The sequence below is a fragment of the Rousettus aegyptiacus genome, unplaced genomic scaffold (genome assembly GCF_014176215.1).
Source record: "Rousettus aegyptiacus isolate mRouAeg1 unplaced genomic scaffold, mRouAeg1.p scaffold_m13_p_14, whole genome shotgun sequence".
In the NCBI taxonomy this organism is placed as follows: domain Eukaryota; kingdom Metazoa; phylum Chordata; class Mammalia; order Chiroptera; family Pteropodidae; genus Rousettus; species Rousettus aegyptiacus.
The window spans coordinates 49,997,783-50,020,206 of record NW_023416289.1 but is presented as its reverse complement, the minus strand read 5'-3'; the positions used below and the strand labels follow the sequence as shown (position 1 = coordinate 50,020,206).

The 22,424-nt window shown below is 40.6% G+C and overlaps 1 protein-coding gene across 3 annotated transcripts in view; it reads left to right on the top strand.

Moving 5' to 3' along the window:
* Positions 1-22,424, top strand: part of EFL1 (elongation factor like GTPase 1) — a 72,115-nt gene that overhangs the window by 33,108 nt on the left and 16,583 nt on the right. For all 3 annotated transcript variants that reach the window (XM_016135338.2, XM_036231868.1, XM_016135340.2), the window contains exons 16-17: positions 14,536-14,667; positions 17,349-17,496. In XM_016135338.2, coding sequence (XP_015990824.2) covers positions 14,536-14,667; positions 17,349-17,496 — 280 coding nt within the window. The remainder of the gene's footprint in view (positions 1-14,535; positions 14,668-17,348; positions 17,497-22,424) is intronic.

Here is a 22,424-nt window from a genome sequence, read left to right as displayed (position 1 = left end):
AAAAGATTATGGAGAGTCACAAAATAAAATAGTAGCTGTTTTGGAGACTTTATTGAGATTTTTGCTTCTGACCTAATATGCCTTTTAAAAATGTTCCACAGACATTAAAAATAATCTGCACATGCACACACCCCCACACAATTAAATCAGTGTTAAAACCCGACTCACTCAACTTGAGACAGAAGTGAACCCTGAGGCTGCTTGCCAATACTGCCTGATAGTGTATAGGTGACTGCGTTGGCACAGTGGCAAAGAAATTTACAATAAATCTTCCCCCTCCTTTTTGTGAAGACTTAAGACTGGAACAGAAGCCTGTGCGCTCTCCAGCACAGCTCCTTGTCACTCACAAAACAAACATGGGCACTTGCTTCTCTTGGATGAATGCAGAGGGTATCGATGGACATATAGAAAGATACAGCATTTTAAAAGAAAAACAGCAGCTTTTCAAACAAAAGCGATAGGACTGTTTGAAACAGACTTCTTGTAAGAAACCAGTTGAAGAGGACAGGTTGAGTGATAAGTGCACCTACCTTCCCTAAATCTGATGGAAGGACCTGGAAGAAATGTAATAACAAAGGTTCTGGGGATGGTCCAGCAAAATTTATTCTGTAGCTCTGAGGCACTGAATTTTTGGCCATTTTGAATATTATTACTGGATTTACAATAGCCCTTTGTGTTCTCTGTTTGTGAATAGGGTCAGTTGGCAGCTGGTTAAATTTCTTAGGGAGTTACTGCAGCCAATGTTAAACCAAAACCAAGCACAGGATTCCCTAAGAACTGGAAGTCTGCCCGGAAGAGCAATGTCAGGTGGTTTTAGGAGTCCAAGAGCAAAACAGTCCAGCAGTAGCAGTATTAATGCAGGGCTCACTTTTCAAGGATGGCTAGAGCTGGTCGGGCTGTCATCCCTGTGGTTTGGGTTTACTCTGTGGGACCGTGGCACTCTAGAACCTCCGAGGTGAGGAGAGACGTGAAGCAGCCTAGAACAGTGGCTAAGAAAAGTGACTCAAGCTTATAGCTCTCATAGCAGTCAGTGGTTAATAGTTCTTTGTAGTCTGGTTATTCTGCCTCTGATAGTTAGGAAAGTCGTTGTGAGTGCTCATCTTGGAGGGGGTCGACTCTTCCATTACCATGCAGGACATGGGCCGTTGTGATGTGCAGGGTGCAGAATAGTAACCACTGGTGCCCACAGGACATGGCAGGAGCATCAGGAATGTGTGAACCGTGTCTATGACTGCTAACACACATGCACAGCCACCTTGGAGGGCGATTTAGGAGCAGTGGTCAGCTTTGAAAAAGTTATTCTAACCTGGAAAGGGCAAAACCCTGCAATCAGGTTGACCTGTGACCCACTGAGCTCAGTTTCCTGCTGGAGGTAGGAGTTCATGACCACGGTGTGCTTCTCCCTGAGAAGGACCTGTCCTCCTGCTGCTGGCTAAGTCACACGGGGCTCTAAATCAGGACCCAGTTCTACCCTCCAGTCGGACTGACCACACGCACACTAAAGCCTCGTGAAATGGATGAAAAGGGAACCGCACGAGTGAGCGTGGGTAGACCCTGCAGTGCTCTCATGCCTGCCGCAGTGTCTCTCCAGCACTTCATGCCCTTCATGTTATTTGGGCCATTTTCCAGACATTTGGGAAAAATAGAAGCCGAGTAGATCATAAGGAAGAGGATGAAAATTCCTAACTCCCAATTTACTCAGACGTTGGCAGAAAAAAAGATTATTGGATAAAATGGGGTGAAACAGTCTATAGCCAAAATTTGTGTAATCGTAAAAACAAAGAATTATCAAATTTTCTCATCTTAGCACTTAGAGACAAGAACGACTTAAGAGTAGGGTGAATAATATAATTTCACTGTTCAGCTAAAAAATTAGGAGGCTGTCATTTCCCCAGCCTGTACTAACATGAAGCAGGCGGGCCAGTGAAGGAAAAAAAATCTCCCTTTAAGTCAGTCTCTTGCCACAGTGACCTCTCAGAGACAAAGCCAGTGTGAGTTCTGACTACGAGGTGAAATCACAATGTATATACTACCCCACCCAGAAGACATGTAATTCTTAAGCGTGACGTGTGCGTGTGTACATGTGTGCGCCATTCATAGGGTTAGACATTAGATCACCTATTTTTGAAAATAAAAAAAGTTACAGGTCTACCTTAACATGGTAAGCCGAGATGAAAATCCAGAGGGATTAAGAAGTGACATGTGTATGCATTTTTGTTTGTATAAGCAACACACCCTAAACACTAGTGAAGATATTTATCAGGAGAAAGAACTATTAACTTTTCTCTATACACTGCTGATGTGCTTAATTCATTATAATGCATGTCTTCTTAAACAAAAAGACAAAATAAGTTACCGACAAGAAAAATTCAGCTTCAATACCTAAAAGAAATAAAACAGAAAAAGGAAAAATCACTGACACCTGAGATTCTGAGTGTTACCCGTGGAGGGGTCGGGGCTGGGATAAAACAGGTCTTCCTCTTCTCTCTTCTCTACCTGAATTGGTGTTTTCACTTTTCCTTCATTGGAGGAAAGACATGCGAATGAGATTTCAGTGATTCTGGAAAGGAGCAGAGCTGTTAGAATTATTTATTGGTCTTGGAAAAATGTAACTTATCTGGACTACACTGAGGAAGCGTGGGATGGAGTGGCTGAGCATCAGGAAAACGGGGTTCTTTCCAGAACTACCAGGGACCGCATGACCTGAGATCCATCTTTCCCCACTGTACCCCTCAGGTTCCTCATCTGTAAAATGGATGAGCTCTGACGACTTGACATTTTGTGTTTCTGTCATTAAATCAAGGACAGGGCTATTGTACAAGCAAGCTATAAAAGTTCGCAAAGCTTTAAGTGAATCCCTTGATGTTAACTAAAACAGATTGGTTTGGAGATGATTTTATTTTCCAGATAATGTGTTTACCAACCTGATATGGTATTGGGTCTGAAAACCTGGCTGCTCCCATATCCCCCTGAAGGCTTTTCCTACTACTTTAGTGTGCTCAGGAGTGTCACTGCTCCCTCTTCGGGAGCCATTTCTTAATGTAGACTACCAAGTCAGAGGACCCAGGGTCAGCATGAGCCTGGCTGCAACATCTAGGTTCAGGTGTGGGGCATGTCCAGGTAGTTGGTAGGACAGGCCCTGAAGGTGATTGAAGGTGCTTCCTGCAAGGGAACAACCTCTGAGGACAGGAAACCAGATGTGACAGAAAAATCTGATAGCTGAGCATAGTGTGCAGAGGGAAGATTGGTGTGATGATACCTGTCGCTCAATTTGCCTTTTGGCTTAACCCCAATGCTCCCATGCCCAGGACCTTTAGAAGACGACTGAAACCTAGAAGAGTTGACCCCCGTAGGACACCATCAGTGTTTTACTCCCTCTGACAAGAGTCTAGCATGTGGAAGAAGCATTTCTCCTACTTCAGAGACCTTTACAGAGTTTTGGCACCATAACAACTCTTCATGAGCTCGTTGGGATCAGCCCAGAGAATATGATGGACAGGTTCCAAAATCAGGCCCTCTATGAACTTGTGGGGACAGAGAGCCAGTGGGATTTGGTTATTGTTATCTGACTCCACTAGTAGGCATGGGCCGGGGAGCCTTGACCAGTGGTTTGCATTAGTCAGTCTGATGAAGGCTTCTTCACAAATGTCCCATCAGCATTTCTGTTTTGTGTTACAGTGGAATTCTTTACTTTGTAACAGTTTTCTCTGGGGACAGAGTTCGTTAATAAACCAGAAGGACACCGGTTGTTTGAGGAAACACCCAGTGCCCCGATAGAGTGAAGGAGGTTCTCCTGACATCCCCTCATGGGCCTCTTATTTGGGGCCAGTTAGAAGTGATCGTCTAACCTCACAGTTCTCCTGGTTGTTTGCCCAGAGATGCACATGCGCAGGCCTCTATAGACCATGTATGGAGACAGTCAGCCTGAACGACTCGCAGGGTATTTTGCTGACCTACTCTTTGCAGCACTTTTCTCTGATCTTAGAGCTGAAGGAACGTTTCCCAAGATGTGAACTGAGGTGATTTTACTCTCGTGGGTGTTGGATTTCAGTAATTTGAGCTGCTAAAAGTGGAGGAGACATTTGGAAATATTTCGGGTAATGTGTTGGCTGTTGTTTATAAATAAAGATAGCAGTAGAGTAGTGTGATGTTTTCTGGGGACCGCTTTGTTTTCCTGAAAAGTGAAACAAACCCCAAACCAAGAAACCCTTTAAAACAGCTTCCGGTGGGAATTTAGAAGGACCAACCTCTGAGTGAACTGCAGTGTCAGGAACCAGAGAGGGTAGACTGAAGCCAGCAGCGGGGGTGGGAATGGGGGTTAGGGGGGGGCACTGACTACGCCCATGCGAATAAGGAAGTGATTTGCGATAGGATAGACATGTTGGAAGAATTCATGTAAGGACATTGCAATGAAAGGCGCGTTTTGTTAGTCATTGGATGATGTGGAGGTAAAGATAGGAGGAGCCGAACCATGTTCTCTTCCTTTTGTTGCCAGTTCTTTTTTTAAGGCTCTGAACTTGTTTATCTTTAATTCGCAGTTAATGGCATCTGTAAAAGACTCAGACGCACTTTAATTATCCATGTAATTTGTGTCAAATAACATTTTAAACACATTTTTATTGATGCACAATAGGCATGTAGAAAAGTATGCAAATCTTAAACCATAGCTTGGTAGATTTTCATTAATGGAGCATGAGCCAGTGTGGCCAGCCTCCAGATCCAGAAGCAACGTTACCAGCGTCCTGGAGGCTGAGTGCGTTTCCAAGTCGTGCTGTCTGCATGCCCCGCCCCTAAGGGTAGCAGCTCTCCTGGCTTCCAACATCCCAGGTTAATTTCACCTGTTTTAAAGTTCATATAAACTGAATCATAGAGCACATACATTTGCTTGTGTTTAGCTTCTTCTGTCCAGCGTTCTTGTGAAATTCATCTGTGTCACTGCACAAGGTTGTGACCAGTCATTCTCATTGCGGCATCGTGTGACTGCCACAATTTACTCACTCTTCTGTTAGTGGACATTGTTCTATGTTCAGTATTTGGCTATTAGGAATATTGTTGCTTTGAGTCTTCTCGTAGATGTCTTTGCTGACTATTTGTGCACATTGCTGTTGGAACAACAGTTTCCATGTCAGAGGGTCGGTGTTGTTCAAGCTTAGGGAATGTACCAGTGCATACTTTGGCCAGGAGTGTCTGAAAGTCCCAGTGTGCCACATCCCTACCGACACTTGCTTCTGTTTTTGTCACTCCATTTTGGTGTGTGTGGAGTAGTATCTTAGTTGGTTTCCCTGAAGATAGTGATATTAAGCTGCTTTTCATGTATTTATTGACCATTGATTTTTACAACTCATTTATGAAATGCCTGTTAAGTCTTTGTCCACTTTTCTCTGCCTTTTTGTATTGATTTGTAGACATTTTTTTTATATATTCTTCATAAAAGTCCCTGGTTGGATATGTTTATGGCAGATGAGTTACCTTTCTGCTCTCTAATGGTATCTTTTGATAAATAGCAGTTCTTAATTTTAGTATAGTTTAATTATCATTTTTTTAATTAGTGCTTTTTGTGTCCCATTGAAGAACTTTGCTTACCCCAGAGTCATAAAGTTCTGTGATACTCTTCTGTGAGCTTTTTGTTTTACTTAGGAATTTTAGGCCTGTAATCCACCTGAACCGGTTTCTCTCAGTGGTGAAGGTGGGAGGCAGACTCTTTCTTTCCGTGTGGATATGCCGTTGAGTTAGTCATTATCACTGCACTGTCACCTTTGCCATGTATCAGTTTACATAGCTTACAGTCATTTGATTTTGTTAATGGTGACTCTTAAAAAACTCAAAAAAAGTTCCTGTAGTTTGTGTCTAATACCTTTTTATGGTAAAAATTATAATTTTTTAAGCGATCATCCATAACCTCAACATTAACACTATTACAATTTTCACATTTCTCTTTATATAGTTTTACCTACATAGTATTTTGTAGTCTGCTTTATCTGTGTCAAAATGTAAATTATTTGGGGTATATGTATGGTATTTCATTGATGGGTATAGCATATTTAGTTAGCCAGTCCTCTGTTGCTAGCATTTAGGATGTTCTTAGTGATGAAAACTATCTCATAGAAATTTTTTTCATCTGTCATTTAACAAGAGGGTAGCAAATGAGAATGGATTTACCAGTTGGGGTCCCATCTTTAATTAGCATCTCCATTCATCTAATCCTCTAGTACAGATCCTTTTGTACTTCATAAAGGGGCTTGGTTAGTTTATAATACCAGTACTAAGCAACTGTGCTTTCAGGACCCATCACTGCTGTGATGTAAAACACCACTGATATGTAAAGCCATAGTAACTAAAATTCAACCTGTAGTTCTCACCCTTATTTCACTGATCTATGAAGTATCAATTCACAGTAACAGAACTGCTTTGAAAGTTGCTGCTTCTCACAAGGAAGTGAGGCGTGCATTGGGAAAAGTGTGGACTTGAATTAAAATGACCAGTGTTGGCTTAAAAATTTAGTTAACAACCTAATGTTGCTACTTTTTCCCTTTAGGAATGATATTTCTTCAGTAGGTTCTAATACTGAATAGACTGTGTCTGTGCCGTAGTAACTGTGCCACATCAAGAGACACATGGTCATAGTCTTAAAAATCTCAAGCTCTTTGCAGCTCAAGAGTTGGAAGACATTATAGCAGCGATGTGACCGAGGTGTGAGAATGCTCTGGGAGCAGTGAGAGTCACAGCGTGAGGAAGGGGAGTATGGAGTCTTGGTGACCTTCATCACTGTCTCCTTCACGTTGCTCAGCACAGACCCTTAAACAGGTGTTCAGTAAATATTTGGTAACATCCAAAAAAGCACAGATTTTATGAAATATTTCTTCACCAGCTGCTTTGAGCCATCTTTTCAAATAAAACATGATGTATCAGACTATGAAGTTCTATAGGACCCTCTAGATTTTGTAATTCCTGAATTGACTTTGACAAAAATACCAGCCTTTGGCGTGGTAAATGATAAATGACACAGCAATGGCATCAGGTGACTCAGGCCCAACTAATGCCAGGGTGGCCTGTGAGTGGGTCTGGAGATTTGGGTTTTTCTGTGAAACTAAGATTGAACAGGGCCTTCAGTCTAAGGCTCCCAGACTGCTCAGTCTCAGGACCTTGATTCACCTCAAGAAACATTCCAGCTCCTTATCAGATAGGAATCCAAGACTCCCCATGCGGACACCAGGCCTTGGGGAATCCAGGCCTGGCAGTTCAGAGCGGAGAGCAGAGAGCGCAACTTGAGTTTCTAAACTGATTGATGCAAATGTAGTGCGTTGTTGCTGAGTGGTAATTCAAACAATGCAAGCATTCAAGGCACAAGCCACGGAAAGGCTGTTTTTGAAAAGTTTGTTTATAATGATCACAATAGTATATAATATCATGAATATCCATCCACCTAGAAATGAAATTGAAAAGTAAAATAAATTTACCTGCCAACCTAATTTTGAAAACATCAATACAGTAGCTTCACTGATATCAAGGATACATAAAAGGGAAAAATTTATAATAAAATCGTTTGTTGCAGTATGTAAATGTTCCAGTTCGCTATACTAGCTGGCATAATCAAGTCAGATACTTGAAGCCACCATGAATGGGACAGCTACAGATGTAGTTTGATGTAGACATAGAATACTGATGACTCAGCAGCCATGGGTGGCCGTTAGGAAAATGAATAGCTAATATTCAGAACAAAATTCCTGAAGATTCAATGTATATTAAACTGTGCAAAAAAATACTTCGTTATTAAAATAGAGTTGGATTTAAACTCAGAGCATTATAAACAGGTTTGTCCAGCAGAATACAACTGTGCAACTTGGGAAATTCCATGTGGGGGACGTTTCTACACGCTGCAAGGCTCTGGTCCCTGGCCCTGCCCACTCAGCGCCAGTGGCGAGTCCTTGTCAGAAATGCCCCTCCAGCTGCCACTTGCTGAGGTCGTGCTGCAGGAGTGGCACTCTGGCTATGGTACACCATTGGTGCACCGTTGTGCCTGTTCTCAGGACTGTTGGCGTGTCTGGTGGGACGCAAGCTGGTGAATCGCAGTCTGGGGGTACTCTGCCGGAATCATGGGCTAGTTCCTCCTTGTGCTTGTAGATGCCCATTCCCATCTCTGAGCAGATCGATTTTTCCGGCACATGCTTGCCAGCACGTGGTTCCTTCCGACTTCTACCAGTAGTACTGCTGTGTAGTAGCATCTCGTTATTTTATTTACATTCACCTTATTATTAATGAGATGAAGATTTTTTGTCATTTGCTTGTTTGACTTTTGACTGCTTATGTCCCTTTTAATGTCTTCTGGGAATTGCTTGTATTCTTTGCCTGTATTTCCCTTGGGTTACCTTTTTTTCATTGATTTGTACCAGTTCTTTACATATTATGTTTACTAATCCTTTGTCTCCTTTAAGCATTGAAAATATCTGTTTTGTAATTTTTAACTTTATATTTTGTTATGTAGTTTTTATAATGTAAAATTTATCAGTCTTTAGTCTTATGGCATCATCTCATGGTCTTTCAATTTTTATGTTTCACATTTAGGTCTTTGATCCATGTGAAATTTATCTCGATCATACATAGTAGAGATGCAGCTGTATTATTTTTTCTGCTTTATTAGCTATTTCCTTCAGTGCTCTTTACTGTATGGTCCCCCCTTTCTCCTGCTGCCGCCCCTCTGTTGTTCCCGTATTCCTACATGTGTGTTTCTGGGCTCTTCATTCCTTTCCTTGGGTCTGTTATCAAACAGCCACCATTACTACTCTCTTTGCTTTTTCTTAAGTTTTGTTACTTTCTCAAGAAAGGAGTTATGACCCTTGCTATTTTTCTTTAATCTGATACATAGCTAACAAAAGTAGTTCATAGTTTAAAGTGTCATTCTCCAATATTAGTATTCATTCAGATTTTTCTAAGTTTTCATTCTTTGATCATTTCAGTCAGAATGTTTTGTGTACCTGTGATGAAGTTCCATTTCATCCTGAAGTGACTTTCCTTCCTATTTTTAATTGGAAATATTTCAAGGTTAAAGGTGGAAGAAATCTATTTCTACTTTCCTGGTTGTGTAAAGCCATATATATCTCTTTTCTTTTTTAAATCTTAAAACAAATTTCCAGGATTACTTTATACTAGCCATTTTATGCTTCTTAGCTGCTAAACTTTGCATGTTTCCCATCTATTTAAATCATTTAAGTTGGAATGCACATCTTGAAGGAGCATCATTTAAAACCACGTGTTATTACATAAAATACAAATTTAGGTCAGTGGGCTAGGATACAAAGTTCAAAATTTGATATGATTATGAATATGAATTTATGCCTCAGAGCAGTTATTATAACCTTCTTTACAGTTAACTAGTTAATAGTATGTATAAAAAAATATAATATGCAATTCATATCATACACTGAGAACACTTTAAGTTGATTACCATATCTAGTAGTAAAACAGTTACTACTAGTACCATGACTGTATCTCCACCAGTGCCACTGACTTAGTGGCCGCTCTGTGACTGTTTTCCCCTAACCCTGTGAAAGTACCATGTGTTTCCTTGCATGAGATATACGTGGACACTAAAACTTGGGAGAAGTTAGGGAGCTGGCGTTGGGTGGCACTGTAATTATGTTCAGTTTCCTCAGATTCCATACGGAAGGTCAAAGGAATGCACGACCAAGAAAAGAAGTGATGGCAGTTGCAGGGTTCCAAGAAAGTGGAAATGGGTGGGATGGAAATAAATATCCTTTCCTTCCTGCCTTATGTCCTGTTCTGTGGCTGTAGACAGACTGCGAATTCTCACTTGGGCCTCTAGGGGTGCTGCTCCACACCGCTGTGCCCTCCCGCATGGGCGTAGGCAGCCCTGTGCGTCTGCACGGCAGCTTCTCCAGGAGCCTGGAACCTCTCACTTCCTCTCTCCACATAGACAAACCGTGTGCTCCCCCATTCTAATGTTTAGCACTTTACCATTGCCTGTTTATCTGCCTTTGTTTCTCTCCAGAGTTTAAGTTCTGGAGACATAACTGTGTTATGTTCTCTTGTTTATTGAAGAAAGTATGTGAAGTGCCTATTTGCCTTAAAACTAAATCATTGAAAAACTAACAGGGAGTTGAATAAAGATTTCTCAGTTCTTTGAAGGCATGACTTTCTAAGCTTTTAAGCTTAGACACCAAGTAGAAAAGGCTCAAAAAGATACTAGAGAGAAAAATAGTTACATGATAAAAAGGGGAACTATATTGTGGAGGAAAAATCTGATAGGAATGAAAATGTTATTAATAAAGAACTAATACGAATGATAGGGAAAAAATGTAAACCTGAAAGAAGAGTGGAGAAACGTTTTGAATAAGTAATCATCTGCTTAGTTTCCTCCGTCGGAAATCTGGATTTTCTTCTTGTTCTTGTCCCCTCTTCCCAACTCCTGAGTAGCCACCAAGATTTGACAGTTCCACCTAAGTTGTTCCTACGCCCCACCACCCTGATAGCCTTCTGAGTCAAGTCTCAGCTTGGCATGGTATGCAAGTCTCAGTAACCTCGCTGTGTTACCTTTAGCCTCATGTGCTCCTAGCCCCTCATTCGTACTCTGTCCTAAGTGTTCCCAGACACTCCAGGGCTCTGTACTGCTGTGTCCCTGGCCTAGCATTCCCTTCCCCACATTACAGGACTTACTCCTATCTGTTCTTCACATCTCTTTCTGTTCCAATAGAAAACATTGTGTTTAAATATTTTAATTGTGTGCTACCTGCTTTCCCCTGGACTAGCCTCTGTGGATCCTTTTTGTCCTGCTGTGACACACCGAGGGACAGCCAGGTGTTTTGAGCTGACTGCCCTTTCATCTGCTTTGAGGTGAACGTTAGACAGCATGTGCAGGCACTCTGCTCTGCTTCCAGGCCGAGATGGGATTTCCTCCACGGCTTCAGTCCTAGGTGTCCTGGCTGTGTGGCTTCTGTGGTGAGAGCCAGGCTCTGTCACGTCAGTCTCTTCCTGCAGGAATGGAGGTGCTCTGGCTCCCTTATGATCGTTTCTTGGGGCGTAATGGAGACCCCAGAATGACACCATTATAACTCTTACCTGGTCAGGACACAGAAGGCAAGTTTCTTCCTTTTCTTGCGTATAGACGAAGATAGCAAGCCTATGCATAGGTTAAAAAAATATATATTTTTTTTATTCTTTAGGTGTTACTTTTTCTCATTTACTGTGGTCTGTCTCTGAGAAAGGGGCCCCAAATCTTGATGTAACTCGCTTAAGAACTATTATTAACTGTTATGAGCTCCATCTGTTCCTCTGAGAAGAAGAAAAAATCTGACATAGTGATGTCATCATGGCAAGACTTTTCCCTAGGGCCTCCTATAACACTGAGAGGCTGAAGGGCAGTTGATTTAATGGACTTGTTTAGCATCCCAGACAGATTGACCCAGTCATCCGAAAACCTCAGCTAAGCAGCTCTGGTCTACTTGGGGATGCTGGCCAAGCAGGCTTGGAAAGGCCTGTTTTACATTTATGTACCTAACCTACCTGCCTGCCTGACTCCATGACGATAGTTATAAAGTGTGTGGGTCCCCCAGTACCCTTTATAGTGGAGTCAAAGACAGCAGAATCTGAGTTTCAGTGAAAGATAAAGAATAACGGCATAAAATTAAGGGCAGAGGACAGGGGCTTCTTCGGTAGGCAAAGACTGAAGGTCCTAGAACAGATGGTGATCTTCCAACACCAAGGGTTCCAGATTCCTATCACCCTAGGGATCTGTACTTTAAAAAAAACATGTGTTTTACTCGTCTGAATCCTCTTGTCCCCACCAAAGTCATGTTCATACTGTCACAGGCCTAAGGCTCTGTAGATGTCCATGGCATGTAACATCATCTACAGTGAAGGTTTACAGGAATTCACTAACTCAGGCTTATTAAACAGAGTAAGAGGAATGGTTGCTGGTTGCTGGGTGTAGCAGTGTTAAAGTTGGTTTGAAGTATAACTTCAGTGCTTAGGAGACCATATTCTAGCTAGAGTGTTCACATATTTTCCCATAGTTTTTTTTTTTTATTCCAGTAATGTTTTTATGCCAGCAATGAAAGTACACTTTATGAATCCAAGCTTTGCTGAAGATGGTGATGCTGTTCGCTGTCCAGATAGCAAACAGGCTTGTCCCCAGGAAGCAGTGTTGGAATGCAGTAACGATTCTGCCACCTTTCTGCCTGCCAGCGTGACCTCATCCTAGTAGATCGATTCAACTGGGACTTATTAAGAATAGAAAGAAGTTGTCAGTAGGAGGCCATCTGTCTCTCAGGCCCCACACAGTTTTTCAGTCTCATATCATAAAAGATGAAATGTAAAAGATGCTCCTTACAGGGAGACACTAGGACGAGCTGGGAAAACATTTTGGCCTGGCTTTGTTTGTTCAATGCAGATTTTTTAGTAAGAAGCATTTAAAGGGTGTGGTACAGAGCCTGGCAAGGGCCTGTGCCCAGTGGAAGAACTTGAGCATTATCATTTACTTGGGTATTGTCATTTGTTTTCCAGTGTTTGAGCTAGAGTTCACACACTGGTGTGTCAAATTGTACTTGTGTAGAGAAGAATCAGGACCAGAGAGGACTTGGGTCATTTATGTTCAGATAGCAGTTACTAGTGTTTATATAAAACAAGCTAGATTTCTTGGTGTTTAGTAGGTTACCATCACACCATATTCCTGTTTTCTCAACCTGTTTTCTCATTTAAGCCACATCCCCTTATTTGATAAACATTAAAAACAAGCCTACACCCTCTTTAATCCTTGAAACAAATCAGTGCCATGCTAATTTTGGATTTCTCTTTTTTTCTGAACTATCACTTTATCCCATAAAGTCTGAAGTGATTCCCTTGAGGGAACATGTCCTTCACTCTCCAGTCCCAGTTGACAAATACTATAGCAAATCTACTTTACATGAAGGAATTATTCCTTCTTAATTATAAAAGTTATAAAGCAACTGAAGTAAAAGTGAAAGGATAAAACATTATACAGACATTATGTATGTTAATTATGCCAATAGGAGGAGAGAGAATATCAAAATGAAAGTAGTGGCAGTAGTAGAACAGTGTGATTATGGGTATTCTGTTCTTTTTTTTTTTTAATTGTACTTGATACCATTTTTAAAACAAAAACCTTGTTTTAAACTGTTTTGTATAAATACCAAGTTGTACACTTATTGTCCGATACTATATCGAGAAACTCTCAAAGTGATTTTTAAATCACCATTGATGATTCACCCAAAAATCCTAATGAGCTCTTTCCTAGATTTTAAAATTATATTTTTAAATTAGTAAAATGATGGCATGTAGTGCAGGAAGTGAGTTTTTTATTCTTTGGAGCATCACTTTATCCACAAATTTTTAACCTTGACTAAGAATACTCTGGTGTTGACTTTGTTTTTTATTGTTTTGAGGGGAATTATAATCATGTTCACAAATCTGGGCATATCTAAATAGCAGGAGTGAATTTAGTCATTTGAACAGCAAAATGTAAACCAGAAGCTCAAAGAGACAGCGTTCAGGGTCCACTGACTATCTGCAGCCTGTGCCCCTGGTGGCACAGAGAGAACAGCTTTTCACTGGAACCACGTGCTGTGTGTAGGAAGGAAGTGCATGCCGCTCACAGGTCAGAAGCAGGAGGGATGAGGTTTTGAAGGATAGTATTTATCGTGGGGTTTTCCCAAATGCCTGACCTCATGGGAGATGTTATTTCTAATCGACTTGGTAGAAATGTTGGCAGACCTGGATCTGTTGCATCATGGTACCAGTGAGGCCCATTAACAAGACACTGTGCCCAGACAGAGACCTTTCTGTGTCTTGGGCCACCAGGTAATAAACAGACCATGACCACATCAGTACTGTGAAGGCTCAGGGACTGGATCTAGTACCGCGGAGACTTCAGTCTGAAGAGGGTCTCCTGCGCACGAAAGGTCTAGTAATCAAAAGGTCTAGAAAGCTGAGCAGTTAAAGGACCTAATGATATTTAGTGTGAGGCAGAGAAAGGTTAAACGGATGTAACAAATGCTTTCACAATCCAAAGGGTAATTGGTAAAGTAGAAGCAGCACGTTTTCTGAGGCCCTTTGGAGACCGAATTAAGAATGTGTAAAGATGGAGAAAACAGGTTTTAGCATAATGGGAGGAAGATTTCCTTACAGTTGGAGCTACCTCTTCACGCCTGAGATGGTAATTCTGAATGCATTTGGGTAGGGATGTCAGGGGGTGCCACACTGTGTGGTCAGGTAAAAAGAAGCCTCTCAGCTGCCTCTGAGTGTGTGTGTACGAAGCCTCTGCTCCCCACACCGGGCTGAAGGTCAGTTGTGCAGCATCCCATCACCCCTGTTCCTGTACATCCGTGTGTCAGCTGGAGGCAGCAAAGTGGTTTCCTCTTCTTAATTGTTTCTATGCAAAAGTAGAACGCCGATCCCTGCTCTTTTCTCTTGTGACATGTGTGCTGAGCTGATGCTATTATTTTTCTAATGTAAGTTCAGATTTATCATCTTTTATTGACCCCATGGATCTCTGCCTCCCTGCAGGAATAGGGGGCCTTCAAGACTTTGTGCTGAAATCTGCAACACTGTGTAGCTTGCCGTCCTGCCCGCCATTCATACCACTCAGCTTTGAAGCCGCGCCTATTGTGAGAGTTGCTGTTGAACCAAAACACCCAAGTAAGATGACCTTGTTTTTAAAAGCATGTGATGTTCATGATACTTTTTAAATGCCTGCATTTGAGACTCGGTTCCTCAGAGTTCATTGCAGCAGCATACTGTGAATTTTCATGCAGATATATAATAGAGGGAGTGTTCCCAGCCAGGGAGCCATACAGCACCAGCTCTTCAGAGGGAGTCTAACCCGTCTCAGGAACATGGCATGTTTAGGCACTTTTGTTCTCCAGGGAGAGCACATTCTTCTCAATGGCAGAGACAGTGTCATCTGCATCCCCCAGAGCCTTGGCACAGGGTGGCACTTCAGCAGAGCTCCTATTCTGTGTGATTGGTCCTTAGTCTCAGCTCATACTCCTTGGTTCAGAATCTATCATGCCTCCAGGTCTGCTGCAGCATATGGCCACTGAGCTTTTCCTGGACATCTCCTCCTGACTATGTGACACACATATATCAGACCCCAGAGTGACTGAGCCTTAGTCTTTAAGGGTTTATACCATTTGCCTGGCCAGTCCTTGTTATAACTCTTACATTTCACTTCCATGACTCCCACTAACCTCTTGTCCCCTGCGATTTTGCTGTTCTTAGTGCTTCGTGGTAGTCAGTGAAGAGCATCTGAAGGAACCAGAGACCAAATGTATAAATGGTAGTTTTCCATTGAGGTATATAATGGCCTTGTTGCCCCAGCACCTGTATGTCCCTCCTCTCCCCAGAGCCGGGGCATTCTGAAAGCTTGTCTCTGCCTCGAGTTCTGAGACACATGCCTAGCCCTTGTGGGGCCCTGGGCGCTAGAGCAGATGCTCCAGGACTGCGTCTCTGACTCATGGGCTCGGGCCTGGTAAACAGCCTTTGTGCCTGGGGCTGAGAGACAGGCCTCCTTGCTGGGTTGCCGCTGGGCTGGTGGTGCCTTGGGTGCGGCATGGTTTACACCACTCTGTGTCATGTCTGCTTCCTCCTTGCGGGCTTGTCTCGGTCCTGGGCCCTCCGGGCTTGTTCTTTTATTCTGCTTGCTGGGCTGGCTCTGGCCATCGTCGGCCGCCTCCAGCCCTACAGCATGTAGTGTGAGGAAGTTGTGCCATTTGAGTCTGGCAGCCATAGTCTGTTCTTCCATGTTTCTAGCATTTATATCTTAACTTCTTAATTGTTCTCTATTCCATTTGGATCTAAATTTTTGAAATAGGAATTAAAGAAATGATCATTTAAGCCATAATATTTTAATAGAAATGTCTTATTTTTTGACGTTTGTTTGATGGTTGTGTGCTACTCCACGCTGTTATCCAAGCTGAGTAAAAGCCCAGCCCTAAAGGGCAGCAGAACCAGCTTCTATGCAGCATTGGCTTCGTGAGGTGAGGGGTCCCCATTCCCAGCTACTTCCTGTCCTGCAGCAGACTCTGCTAGAGTTAATTTCCTTTTCGTAAATCAGGTAACCTGATGAATAATATTATTTAGTATTATCAATCTGGATGCCAATGTTTATTTCCTCATATGTGTTTCATTAGATTTTTTTCTGAACTTGGTAAAAGATAAACTAAAATGTTTAGAAGGGGCACACAGTTTTTTCATAATTTTAAAAATTATGAAAAAAGTAGTGCCGCTACTTTTTGCCATCCTGGATATTGTTTTTGCTGATTGACCATGAATATTCCTAATTGTGTCATTGAAGTGCCCCGTTCCTGTATTTCAGTGTCTGAATTTTTATACTCATTTTTCGGTCATCCTGGTAGTTACAGTGTCGGCATCCTCTTTTACACTTAGGGTATCTGGGACTGCTTCTCTTACGCTGCCCTCATTCCCATGAGCCCTCAGAGGACATTTCCCATGTGTTTTACTCTTTGCCCTAGTCATTTAGGCCCATCCTTACCTTGGGCAGTAGCCCCTCCTCGATTGTGGCTCTAATGACTTTGCGATGTCCCGCCCTCCTGTCCCAGGGCTCCCTAGTAACACTGCCCCAGAGAAGTGCTGGGCAGATGTGTTGTTTACTTCTGAACGGGATGTGTATCCCAGGGCCCTTTCCATACTGACAGACCGTGAGCTGCTGAACCTATGGAAGGGGGTGAAAAAGCAGCCGCACCTGAAATGTGGATCAGAAGCCCCATCCACACCTCCACTCTCAGTATCCAGATAAAAGTCATTGTGTACCAAGAGCACAAGCGGAACAGAATGCACACAGTGCCAGAACTCACCGAGTGAGGTGGCCAGTTAGTGTGTCACAGCTGACACACTAACTTCATCCTGAAGCCCACACTTCTGTCAGCAGTTTCACAGATAATTAATTTAAGTATAAGGCTCTGGAGCCATTTCTTGAGTAGATTATCATATCAGATGCTTTTTTTTGATTAATTTTATATAGGTACTGTTTGTCGTAGAATTCCATTACATTTCTGGGCATGTACTATGTGCATTTATAATAAGGTTTAGGTGGATTCACAAGTATATGGTGGTAGTTCATATGTGCTGAGTCTCTGAAGAAGTGCACAGCTCATGCTGGGTGTCTTGGTAATGAGCTTCTCATGTTAGCTCTCTGTACAAATAAATTACCAGAAGGCAGTTTTCTTCACATCACCACGTTATTTGGAAGGAAAATAAAACTGTTATTTTAAGAGTTTATTTGATTGTTCTTTTCCCTTCAGTGGCCATGGAACTATTTTTAGATTGCATTTAATCAGTATTTCATTTTGTGGACCTAGGTGAAATGCCTCAACTGGTCAAAGGAATGAAACTGTTGAACCAAGCTGACCCCTGTGTCCAGATTCTAATCCAGGAAACAGGAGAGCACGTCTTAGTCACAGCAGGGGAGGTCCATCTTCAGCGGTGCTTGGACGACTTGAAAGAAAGGTTAGCTGGTGGTAGAGATGGATGTTTTTGTGTTTCCTAAACCATTTTAATGTAGACTTCAGTTTGTTTTTGGAGAAAAATGGAATGCCCTGAAACATGAGCTATTACTTGTTATTGGTTCATAGATTTAATTTTTAATGACTGACAAATAGCATTCACTTCTATCTATACTTGAATAATTTTGCATTTTTAGCTTGAGTCCTAAAATATTTCCACATATGTATCTTTTACTTTAGGCGCACACACACAGCATATCAGGATAATAAAACACAGTGATCTCTTGTAAACTTAGGTGTGGTTAGGGCTGACTTCTTTCCTCATTGTGTGATCTCTGCAGTGTAAACTGTCAGGAATTCTTGATATCCCTCTGTCACGGGGATTTGTAAATGTCATAATATAAGCGTCCCGTCCCAAATCACTTTTCCTATTTATTCCAAAGAAAAGTATGTGTATTGTAGCAATTAGGAAAATACAGAAGAATAGGAAGCATCATTCAGTTAGCATGCAGAGAGAACCACCATTATATCTGGGTTCACAAATCCCTCGCCTGTTCTACACATATGCAAGTCTCTGCAGATACATATACACAGCTCCGACTGGTTAAGATAAACTTCTGGAAGTATTATTGCTGTCTCCAAAGGTGGCATTTCATTGTTAATATACATTTTCTGTGCTTACTAATGATAATGAGACTGTGTGTGTGTTTACTGGCCATCAGTAGCTCTCCTTTAATGAATTGTCCTGTAACAGCCTTCCTTCTTTTTATTTTTAAAATTTCCGGGACTCTAATAATCGTAGCTAAAATAAGAACTATAAATAATTAATTTACTTACATACTAAATATTACCTGCTGGCCACTGTGTTGAACACTGTCTCACTGAACCCTGTAACAACCCGGTGAAGTTGGCGGAGGAGCAGGGGACCCCGGCGACCACTGCGGTCGTAGTAGACTGGTGAGCATCGTCGCGCACTGGCGCTGTCAGCCGCGGTGTTGTCCACACTTCTGCTGGACTGGACGTTTCTGTTCTTCAGTGTCAGTGTGGGGTCTGGCTTGTCCTCCTCTGAACATTTTCATAGCTATAATTAGTACAAAATCAGAAAGTAGATCTTCCATCTCCTTCATGTTCATTATCAGTTTATTGGCATTCTGAAGGTTCTTATGTTGGTTAGGGAATAATGCTAATTGGATAAATCATAATGCATAAATATTTTAAAATAACTTAGTTTTTTAAAAAAATTAAACATTATCTTGGGGGGGGGTCTTTGAGCTAAATTATTTTTTCTTCACACTCTTTGCTGCCAATTAAAATCCATGTTAATTAACCCTACATTTCTCAGACCATTAGCTTTAAAAATAATTTTTTTGGGTACTTTAGAATGACATTTCAAGTAATACACTCTTCCCTCTTTAAGCCTGAAACTAATTTTAATTGAATTATTTATTTATTTCTTTGTTTAGACTTTTTTCATTTTTATCTCATGGTTTTCATCATGGGTACTTTATAATCTCAGGAGAAGAAAAACTATATAATAAGAGAAATTAGTTTTCTAGAAATATGCCCTTAACATGACATTAAAATGTGTTAATAAATAACTTGTTATGGAAGCCATTCTATATAAACTTTTTATTGCAAACTATATCTAAATATCTAAAAATAATTTTGATTAAATGAAGATAATAAAAATAACACATTTGCTTTTCAAAACATATATACTGCTTTAATAAGATACTTTACAAATTCTGGAGTGTTTAACTGCTTTTTCTAAAATTCCAATCTCTGAAAGCGATTATACCTCCCACTAAAAAAAGGTGTGAAGGAGGAGTTGCTGGAGCTCAGTTAACGTTCCTGTCAGAGCTGGGAGACTAACTGGAGAACAGGAAGGCAGGGTCTCCCTCTTGCACCTGTCTGGGCTGTTGGCAGAGGAGTCAGGTGGCCCGGGCGAGGGAAGCAGAGGGCGAAGCGCCACAGGCGCCCAGGCAGCAGACTTCTAAGTGCTGTTTTGGAACCCTGAGGAAGCTGAGTCAGGTGGTATTGACAAAAGGCCTTTGCGAGCACCCCAGTGTCGTGTAGCATTTTCAGGCATCTTAATGCATTGGGTTAGGTACTAGGTAGCTTGTCCTGGGCCAAGAAAGGTAAGAGAATATTAGGAAGTTTTATAGCACTAAATTGTAAAGGAAATGAAAAGATTTCTATAAAAATCTGACCCAAGAAGAAATGGAAAACCTAATAGTCCTGTAACTACCAAAGGAATTCAGTTGAATAATATTAGAAATACCAATCAACGTAAAATTACCAGGTTAATAGCAAAAAGAAATCACCTGAGTACAGAGGAAAAGCATTTGATAAAATTGAACATTTGTGCACGATCAAAACTCAGCAAATTAGGAGTAGAAGAGAATTTCATTAAACTAATGAGTAATATTCAGAACAACTTTAGCAAATGTGTACTGGTAAAATTTTTGAAAGCTTTCCTTTTGTGACCAGGAGCAAGGCATGGGCGCCCCCATCACAGGCTCTGTTTAGCATTCTGAGGTGGGTCTTGGGCAGCATTATGAAGAGCACAAAATGGAAGCTATGAAAATTTAAAAGGAAAATGTACAAAATCATTTGCGGATGATGTCATTGTGTACTAATAATCCAGAAGAATCTATAGAAACTATTAGAATCAGTAACTAAATTCAGCAAGGTTGCTGTATTCAAATTCATATGTCAAATCTATTGCATGTCTATGTACCATTAACAAATAGAAAATGACAGTTACTTTAAGGTTACCATTTATGATAACAAAAATGTCAAATGCCTAGAAATAAAAATATATTCATGTTTATAAGCCCTCTATGCAAAAACTAAAAGATATACAAGAAGTTATACACCTTTTCCATGGTTTGAAAAATTTAGTATTATAATATCAATTTTCCCCAAACTGATTATACATTCAGAGCAATCCCAGTCAAAATCCTAATAACTTTACATGTATGTTTTTGTGGGAATGCAAAAGGTCAGTAATAGCCAAAACCTATCAAAAAGTAGAACAAGGTGGAAGGGTCTTTCTGTACTGGAAATCAAAACTTAAATTTTTTAAAGCTATAGTAATTGACTATGGAATCGACACAGGGATAGACAAATAGATTAATGGACTAGAATAGAGAGTTCAGAAATAGGCGGCACTGCAGAGAAATTAGAAAGGGGCAGACTTTTCAATAAATGGTTGCCTGCAAGTTGGATATCCATGTAGAAAAAAGTGAAACTTGACCTCTAACATTGTGCCATACTCAGAAATTTATTCTAGGTGTATTGTATTAAAATGTGAAAGGCAAAACCATAAATGGCGAATTACTTAATATGCTGTTTAGTTTGATTTTTCAATATATCATAACAGGTAAGAGCATAGATTCTGAACCCAGATTTAACTCTAGCTTTCCCACTTACTAGTTCTGTGTCTTTGGAGAAGCTAATCCTTCTTATCTGGTTTTTTCTTCTACAAAGCAAGGATAACAATACAACTGCTAAAGAAAAGCTATGTGTAAAATACTTAGCACAGTGTCTCATACATAAATGGTTAGTAAATAAAGAAGACACACATACATATATCCTTTTTTTTTTGTTATTTTATCTTAGATTTTATATCTGAATTCTTAGGTTAAGTTTGAATTACAGTTTTGTCTCTAAATGCTTTCTTTGACAGGTTTGGGCATCAAAGCAATTTTAAATTAATACATTAGATAGACATCTTTCTTGTATATTCTATAAGAATTTATGTAACATTTGAAATAAGCTAATCCTTGAAAGTGAACAGGCTAATTGGTAAAACCATAACCTTTCTTGGAAATAATTTTTTTTCATGACGCTTTTATTTTCTTTCACACATTACTGTCGATTCAGGTTCTACAGTCTAACATCAGTTTTGGTAACATTCTTAGAAAATCATCCATTTATTGAGTTTTCAGATTTATCAAAATGTATAAAATCAGATAATTCAAATACCTGTCACCCACAAAATATATAGAAAGCAAAAACAAATATAGACTCATATGAAAATATTTTAGAAACCTTTAGTATTTAGTTCCCTTATGTGCGTACATTTATACCTATATCCACCCACACTGCCGGTAGCAGACAGACCCAGACCAAAGCTTTGGTGTTAACTGGGAATGAAGGAGACAGAAAACAAGAGAAAAAGGAAGACCACGTTTCATTGTCATCAGAATCAGTTTGCACCAGTGTCCAGAGTCTACCGTGTGTGAACTTCTAACACGGTTGGAAGAAAATGCAACGTGAAACTAAACTCGATAGCATGTGAAGAAGGGGCTTTCTGAATTTGGTTCCAGATTGAGGTTCAGGACCTATGCTGTCCAGTATAGTAGCCACTACCTGCATGTGGCTATTAAAATTAAATTAATCGAACTTAAATAAATTCACTTCATCAATCACACCAACCACATTTCAAATGTTCCTTAGGTACATGTGGCTATTTAAATTTAATTAAAATTAAATAAGATTAAGTTTTATTTCTCCAGTTGCACTGGCTACGTTTCATGTGCTCAGTAACCACAGCGCATATATAGAACCTTTCTATCACTGCAGAAACTGCCCCAGACAAACTCCTGGATCATGCTTGCCTTGCTATGAGCCTCATTATCAAAGCCAAAAACATTGTCACAATGTGACTAGATGTCCTGAACTGCTGCCGTTCTTTGTCTGTTACAGTTATGATCATTGAGCTTTTCTTCTCCAGACATTTAAATTGGCAAATAGTATTTTAAAGAACCCATATTTCAAATCTTATTAAAACATTTATTTTCCATTCAAAAATTCCTATCTAAATAGATGGTTTATTTGTTTTGAGAATGAACAAAACAGTGAAATTCTACATGCAAAGACCTCCCTGAAGGTGTGTTCCCATTAGAGGTAGTCTTTTCAATCTGA